Below are 8,444 nucleotides of genomic sequence, written 5' to 3'. Positions count from 1 at the left end.
GCCTCAGTGCAGGCTTTTGACAACAGTGATTTGATTTTGAGAAACAGAAAACCATAAGGAAAAGTAGAGAGAATAACATGACAAGCCCCCACGTCCCCACCACCCACAAGGGACAGTTATTATTCCTTTATTTGCCTGTTTTCTAACTATAACACGTAACATGGTACAGAGAAAGCTGAGGTCCCCTCATTCCTCCAGCCTGAGTCCCACCTTCTCCCTGTGCTGTGACAGCTGAGAAGATCACTCTTGAATTTCACTTTTGTTATTTTCAGCCCTCCATGTTTCAAATAGGTAATTCATTCACTCATTTCAAAATTCCAAAGGCACCAAGGGTAGACAGGAGGAAGGCCCTCGCTCCCACTCTGCACGGCAGCAGGTCTGCACGTATGAAGCCAGGAGCCGCAGGCGGCCAGTCTTCAAGCGGCACGTCCCCAGCAGGTGGTGGAATGGAGGTTGTCACTGGGCTCCAGCTGTGTTTCCTTTGCAGGAACGCCATCTTTAGTGGCCATGTCACGTGTCCATCATTATTAGGATTAGGTGTAGTTGAGAGAGACAGAAACTCCAAGCAGCAGCAGCTTAAACAAAGTACATGTGTATTTCTCTCTTACATGGAGAAAGTCTTGGGGTAGGAGGCCGAAAGCTGGTAGGGTGGTTCCATAGTCATCAGAGACCTACCTTATTGCTCTCCCATCCTCGACACAAGGCTTCTACTTCATGGTGCAATAAGGCTGCTTGACCTCCAGCCATCACATCCCCATTCTAGCCATTAGGTAAGAAGGGCCCACTGCTTCCCTTTTAGGATGTCTCCCAAAGGTGCAAGTGTCATCTTCTCTTGCATTCTTGGCCAGAGTTGAATGGTTTGGCCATCTCTCACTGTGAGGAGCTGGGAAGCGTAGTCTTGACCCTGGCTGGCTGTGCTCCCACTGATACTTGGAGGTTCCATTGCTGACAAAGGAGGCGATAATATCAAAGGAGGCGATAAATACCAAGGGACGACAGGCAGGCTCTACTCTGAGCCTGAGCTGTATTTGGAGGGGACAATCCCCTCCCACGTGGAGTGCCCCGTGCCGACGGCAGAGGCCCCGGCCAGGCCCTGGAGACCCTCCCGACAGCCCTCCTGACAGCCCCAGGGGCCACGGGGAGCTCGGCTGGCACCGCTGCCAGGCAGGAACCTCCGGCCAGGCCCTCGGGGGCACGGGCGCTGCACCAGTGCTCCGCCAGGCCGTCAGCTCCCCGCGAAGGGGAGCACGTGGGTCCCCACGCTGCTGCTCACGGCCTATGGAGGGCCGGGCCTGAGGGGAAGCGCAGGGACCGCCCAGCTGCTGGGCCCTTGGGGTCGGCTGTTTGCAGGCCGGGTCAGCGGCAGCGCCATGGAAATGGCGGTGTGTCGACTTCCCACGGATAGCCGGCGTCCCATGGCTGGTGGGCGGGAACCCCGCACCTGCCTGCGGTGGGGGGTCCCGGGGGCACGGGGAGGCGCTGAGAGAGGGGTGGCAGGGCCAGGAGAGCTGAGATGCGGGCTGTCAGCAGAGCATCAGAAGGGCAGCCTGGTCCCCGGGGGGCTTTCTGGGGCTCACTGAAGCCAAGAGGGTGCCCCTGAGCTCCCACTGCCCTGGACGGACTGCAGGGGAGCCGGCGAGGATGGAGGCTGGCCACCCTGGCCGGGGCCTGGTGGCCTTCTTGACAAGGCAACAGGGGACAGCAGAGGGGGGCTTTGTGAGCACCCTGTCACCCATCACCGGGGGATAGGAGTGTCCCCTGGGCCCCGATGCCACCCAGAGAGGAGGGGAAGCAGAGGACGGGGGATCCCAACACTGGTTCTATCTAGGAGAGACTACGAACTTGAACAAATTGAAAAGCAAATCACGCTTGGGGAATGGGGACGGGGAGTCAGGGACTGAGCAGTTTCCTTACAGAGGGCACGTTTGGGGGCAAGTCTGGGCAGTGCCCTGTCAATTCAGACCCCTCCTCTGGGCCTGCCAGGAGCCCAGGTCCTCCCTGAAGCCGGAGGCTGTGGCTGAGCAAGACAAGAAAGGAAAAAGAGAGGGACAGTCCTTAGGTGTGCCCACAGGAGGGGCTGGGCCCACCTGGCTGTGCTCCACGGTGGGCAGCGCAGTGGTTGTGACTGAGTGGGTCGTGGGCAGGGTCAGCGCTCTGTGCTTGTTCGCGGTCAGGGTTGGAGACAGACATGAAGATGTAGCATGTAGTGTGCCCCGCCTGGGCCTGGCTCCTGTCCTCCAGAAGCAGGTGGACCCTGACGGCAGCCCCCACCTCACAGAGAAGGCAGTGGGTCAGTGGTCCAGTTGGAGCCCAGACCCCCGTCTGACAGCAAGGCTGTGTTCCTGAAAGGCTTCTCTTGCTGCAGCAAGGAGGGGAGCCAAGACCAGGCTCCCACAGCACCTGTGTCAGCGGGGTTGGGTGCCCACCTCATATAGTAGGGCAGAAGCCTGTGGGGAGGGGGCCTGGTCAGCCAGAAACAGGTGTCAGGCAAAGGGTCCCCACGACATCAACACACCTGGCGTCCTCCTAGTCTTGGAGGTCTCCGAGACCAGGTGCATGCTCCCAGGAGGGGACTGTGGGCTCCCATCCTCTTGGGGCTGCCCACCGGTTCCCAGGGAGCCCACTGCTCTGGACTGGCAGCATGCAGGCCAGAGGACAGGATCCTCTCTGGGTCACTGCAAAGGGGACGGTGCCCAGGCGGGGTGAGTTGGGACTACTTGCCCTCAAGAAGGGCCGTGGAACTGTGGCCCAGACTGCTGTGTGAGGACAGCTGCCCGGAGGGCTTGCATGAGGGGAGGATGCAGGGGGTGGAGGTGGCAGGCCTACCCCAGGAAGCTGCCGCAGCAGCAGTGGGTGTGAAGAGGGGACAAGGCAAGCAGGGAGGTGCCTGTCTGAAGCCAGAGCCCAGAGGAACCAGGTCAGATGCAGGCTTGCCCAGCAGCGCTGGAAGGCAGGGACCATGGGGCGGACGGGGCTGCCGGCTGGGCCCACACAGCGGGCACTACAGCGAGTGCAGAGAGGGGGCTGAGGGGCCAGGTAGGGACTAGGGCTCAGGAAGACTGGAAAGTGGCCTTCAACTCGGAAAAGCAGTGGGCAGATGGGAAGCCCCTCAGGGGGAGGTGTTTTCAGGATCGACTGCCTTCCATCCGGTCACATGGGCCCTGCAGAGCTGACTGGAGCCGTCATGGAGAGGAGGACACTTCCGTCCCACCTTCCTGGGGAAGAGCCAGGCTGGCGGCTGGAGGCAATGTCCAGGGGGGCCGGGGCGTGGCCTGCACAGGTCTTTCCACACCGGGGCTCCTCCCTCTCGAATCTGCCTCATTACTGAAGAGCAACGCTCCCCCACACTCAAGAGGGTCGATAACGCTCTCCCTCCTTGGATCTGAGGGCTGGGGCTTTAAGGGGCAGCCGTGTCTGCCTCCCACTGACTCTCCCACGCAGGAGGGGAAGCTCCAGTGACGGCAGCGGCCACCTTTGCCCCTGGGGCTGCTGTGAGTCCTGCCTGTGCCCAGTCTCCTGGGCTCTGGTCTGCCCTTCATTCGCTTGCTCCCTCGGTGGCTCCTGTTCTCCTCTTTGCAGGCAGCTGGGGTAGGGGGGTTGTGTGGAGCGGAGGCTCAGCCACCTTGCACCTCCATCCTATCCTGTCTCCCACATGGCTGGGACAGCATGAGGCAGGACCATCCAGGTACACATTCTGGGAAGGGGGAGGAAAAGGAGACCCCTCAGCCCTTGAGGTCTTGGCTCCAATGTGGCTTTGTTAGTCTTGCGTGGGACAGTCACTGGGACTAGCTCAGCCTGCTGAGTCTCCCCAGGACCCCTGCAGAAAGAAGTGCAGGGTTCGGCACACTAGGGCCCCTGGAGGCAGCCAGCCCCACCTCTGAGCACGACAGATCCATTTCCGAGAAGAAAAAGCAAGGAGCTGACTGCTTTTATCAGCCCTGTGGTCACAGGAGGAGGCAGAAATTGAGCAAGGGCTCTCTCGTCCCCTGGGACAGAGAACTGAAGTCCATCAGTGCTAGTGACCAGAATCACCTCACGTGGGGGCATTTGCACCCCAAACGTTTAACCGCATCTGATCAGAGGAAACAATCAGACACATGCAGACCTTCTAAGAGACAACCGGCCTATGCTAAAATGTCAATACTCAGACAGACGGAGAAGGCGGGGTGGCTCTGCTTGCTAAAGGAGACATGGGGATAGAGAGGCCACAGCGGGCCGCGGGCGGAGCACAGACATTCTGAAGACAACGGGAAAATGTGGATGTGGCCTGTGTATCCCCTAATATTATTGCATTTATGTTAAATTTGGGGACATAACGGGGTTGGGTTTTGCAGCAGAATGTCATTCTTAGAGGTACAGGCTACAGTACTTAGAAGTCTTCCAGGACTGCAGCTCATTTTCAGCTGTTTCTGAACAACGTGCACATGTCCGCGTGTCAGTGGGTGTGTATGCGTGCATGTATGTCAGCGCACGCGTGTGCGTGTGTACAGAGACAGCGGGAGCACAGGCTGACATGCGACAGGAGGTTAATCCAGGTTAACCTAGCCCGAGACTCATGAGCGTCCGTGGGCTGCGCTGCCCACCTGTCACCTGAAGCCGAGGGAGAGGGTGCCGGGAAGGCAGCATGTGGCGCACTTCCCTCTGCGGGCCTGACGCTGGGCTCATCTGTCCAAGCACGTCGCTCACGACTACCAAATGATTCTGTGTGCAGACAGTCACCTCTCCTACTTCCAGCAGGCATTCCTCAGCGGAGAAGAAGGTCAGCCCCGCCTCACAGGCCGCCTGTGCCCATCCCGTGCTCACAGACGCTCACTGTGGAGGCCAGACCGGAAGGTCCCGGCCAGGCTGCGCCAGGTGGACGCTGCCTTAACCACCACAGACCACAGCACACGATGCTCCTTTTCAGGGTTTATTTCATCTGCTAACATTCATTCTTGACCTAGACAAAAACAATTAGATGATTATGACTTGCTTTCCCATCATCATTTTTTTGTATGAATAACCAAAAGATTTCTTCTCAACACTTTTTTTTTTAATAAGAAGCTATAAATAAATAAAGCTTTAAACGCTCCTGGGTTCAAGATAAACACTTCCAGTTCCCAAAAAGTTCACAGACTCGTTGCTCGGGCAGTCGGCCGTCCCCGGCCCCTCCTCCAGCAGAGGGCGCAGGCCTGTGTGGGGAACAAGCGGTCACGCGCTGCGCTGGCGTCTGTCCTCTCAACCCCGGGAGGAGCCTGGGGGCCCGCGCAGGGCCGAGGAGATGCCGCAGGCCCAGGAACCGTCAGTGGGAAGAGCTGGCCTGGAGACTCGGGGGCTGGGGGCTCTGCCAGCCAGGGCCTGTCTCTGGGCATCTCCGCCTGGGTGCTGGCCTGAGGCAGAGAGCTTTCCAGATGCAGCAAAGAAACTGAGGAGAGACCCGTGTTTCCACGTGAAGTGGGACAACGGGCCATAAGTTAACACATTCCAATATGTACAGAACAGATCCGACACTCAGGCCCACATGAGGGCGGTCCTGAGCCAGGCTGCTGGCCGGCTGCCCAGGGGCTCAGGCAGAACAGCGCTGGGCTTTCACTCACGCCCTGGAGTCAGCCAGCTCCTGACAGGAGGCCACAGCGAGCTCCTGGCACCTCGCATGCTTGTGTAAGGCCATGGGGCTCTTGCACACGTGTCCTGGCCTCCTCCCTGGAGCACACGCACCCCAAACGATGAGCCTCAGGGCCCAGACACCCCCACCGACCTTCACTCCCCTTAAAGAGCCACTCAGTCACCTCACCTCCTCAGCGTGACGTGCCCACTCGAGGGGTGGTCCTGGGCTGGGCTGGCAGGGTGCCCGCTCGGGCCTGCCGACCACTCTGCCCTTGGACTACAGAAGTGGCCAGCAGGAAGGTCAAAGGCGGGGCCTTTATGTCAGAGGAGCAGAGACTAAAGCTGCTTCCTGCTGGGCAGCCCCCTCCTTCAACACTTTAGCTTTCCCTGCGCTATTTAAGGCTCCCTGCTCCCAGGCCTTCACTCTGTGGTGGGACTGCTGGGGTGGCTGAGCGGCACGTGGGGCATGGAACCCCTGGCGGGATCTCCCAGGAGACTGCTGTCCCCGCCGGCGCCTCGCCAGGGGGCCCATGGTGCTCCCCGCCCTCCTTGAGTCCAGCCTGCAGCCTCCGGGCATGTGTGCTTCCTCTGTTGGAGCCGGGGCGCCCATCCACCTCAAGTGTGGGGCTCGCACTCAGCGCCCCAGAACCCAAGTGTGGGCCTCACGCAGGGGGGCAGGTCGAGGGGACACTGGCCCGGCCCGCTTGAGCACAGGAGGGACGGTGCACGACGAGCATCTACAACGGCTGTGGGACATGGCTTCTCTAACCTGTGGGGCTGCCGGGAGCAGGGCCTGACCGGTGGGGGGGCAGGGAGGACGCAGGGAGAGCCGGGGCAGGGGGACCAGGGAGCTTGCACCCTAGCTGAGAATCTGGAATCCCAGGGCCCCCTCCTGGCCACCCAGAACTGCCCTGGCTCCAGGTATGGCTTACGGGTAGCAGCTGCCATCTGCTGGGGTCCAGCTGACAGGGGCTGGACTGTACTTCGTACGGGGGCTGTGGCACAGTGGGTGGGAGCCTGGAATAACGTCCAACTGATGGGCTGGGGCTGGGGGCAGTCCACTCACTCATCCCAGAGGGTCAGAAAGGAGAACGGGGCAGGGGATGCTCTCGGTTCCCATTCCCCTTCCTGTCTGAGCTGGCCTGGCTGGGTGGTCACCCCTGGAGGCCAGCTGGGGGCTGCTCAGACACAGGTGGCCACAGCCTTCCCGCGCCTGGGATGTACTCTGCTCATGAAAGGGGGCAGCGCCGTTTGGGGCCCACCTCCCCACAGTCCTCCTCAGTCTGCGGACTGTGGGAAATGGGGTGAGGGGTCCCAGGAGGTGTGCTTTAATCTCCTGACCCAAAGCATGAAGCCAGAAAGTGAGTTTTGACCTTGGGCTGGAGATGGGGGTGGGCTTCCCAAGGGGCTGGACTAGATCTTCTTGGCTTCAGAAATGGGGGTCCCTGACTGTGAAGATGGGTACACTGGGGGCTCCATTCCTGACGAGACCTCAAAGGGCTGCCCGTATTCCCAGGGAGGGGCTTCACGTAGGCCCTGGGGCAATGGGGCCACCAGAGGCCAGGGGCTGCTGGGATGGCCTGGGCCTGGGGCAGATGCTGGGAGCTGGTCTCATTCCCTACTGGCCTGTGGGGGGAGTGGGTGTGTGCACAGAGGGCATGGGATGTGCTCCCGGCCCAACAGCCCAGTACCCACTCCACTCCACTGTCCCCTTCCTGTCTCCAATCCTTGACTGTGCAGAGTGAGCAGGGCCGGGGGAGTGGGCAGGCGCCTGCGCGGACCTCACTGGGGCGGCCCTCAGGCACACTTCCCCTGACCAGTGGGCTGCACAGGTTGACTTCCCAGATCCGGGCCTGGGAGACAGTGGGAACCCACACCGGCCCACCGCTGCCCCAGACCCTCGTCTGCCCTCAGGACACAGCTACCTTCTGGGGCGCCAATTTGCGCCTCTCCCCGTAAGTCTGGGTGGGCCCAGGGGCGTCGGTCTGTCCGGCTGATTCCCCCCCAACTCCCGCCCCTCGGCCGGCCGCCACTACCACTTCTCAATGATGTGGCTCATGTAGTCCTCGGTGGGCACGCGACCGGCCTCCTCGGTGTCCTCGCGGGGCAGCGCCTCCTTGGCGCGGTGCAGCAAGCGCTCCTCGCGGCTCCTGAGGCGCTGCTCCCTGCGCTCCAGCTGCCGCTTGTACTGGTAGCGCTGCTGGAAGAGGTCCTTGGCGTAGTCGTAGAGCTGCATGTCCAGGTCGTTGAGCTCCTCGATGCGCCGGATGGTGCCCTCGTCCACCTCCACGCCGCCCGCCCGCGTGCTGTTGTACTGCATGAAGGGCCGGATGAACTTGAGGTTGAACGTCCGCTCGAACAGGTACTGCGTCTTGCGCTGGAACTCCGTCAGGCCGAAGAAGGCCATGCCGCGCAGGTTCTTCTTGGCGCTCTCCAGCAGCAGCTGGGCGCGCTTGTTCTCGGGGATGAAGGACAGGTTGTAGCAGCCCACGAGGCTCAGGTCGGCCAGCATGCGCACCTGGCGGTTGTTGGCCAGGTTGTAGGGGCAGTCCATGAACTCCTGCAGCGTGCAGCCCGACCAGTCTGTGCCCTCGTAGCAGGGTGGCAGCTCCTCGGGCGTGGGCGTGCGCCCGTCACACATGTGCAGCGACGTCTTCCACGTGGCCCCTCGCTGCACGTGCCGCCACTCGCTCAGGTAGCGGGACACGGGGTCACGCAGCAGGGTGATATAGTAGAACTTCCTGCAACGAGACAGGGAGGGGTGAGGCAAGGGCGCGAGGGGGCTGGGCCTGCTGTGGGGTGGAGGAGGGAAGGGGCTGGACCCCACGGACCCCAGACAAGCAACTTCACCTCTGATA

At 61.2% G+C, this 8,444-nt stretch overlaps 1 protein-coding gene across 1 annotated transcript in view; it reads right to left on the bottom strand.

Annotated features, from left to right (window-relative positions):
* Positions 1 to 4,896: 4,896 nt before the first annotated feature.
* HS6ST1 (heparan sulfate 6-O-sulfotransferase 1) overlaps positions 4,897 to 8,444 on the bottom strand; it is a 45,922-nt gene continuing 42,374 nt past the window's right edge. Inside the window, exon 2 of the mRNA XM_014857608.3 lies at positions 4,897 to 8,327. Coding sequence (XP_014713094.2) covers positions 7,619 to 8,327 — 709 coding nt within the window. The 3' untranslated portion in view covers positions 4,897 to 7,618. The remainder of the gene's footprint in view (positions 8,328 to 8,444) is intronic.

The sequence above is a fragment of the Equus asinus genome, chromosome 4 (assembly GCF_041296235.1).
Source record: "Equus asinus isolate D_3611 breed Donkey chromosome 4, EquAss-T2T_v2, whole genome shotgun sequence".
Classification (NCBI taxonomy): domain Eukaryota; kingdom Metazoa; phylum Chordata; class Mammalia; order Perissodactyla; family Equidae; genus Equus; species Equus asinus.
The sequence above is the reverse complement of the archived record's forward strand: the minus strand, read 5'-3'. Positions and strand labels throughout refer to the sequence as shown.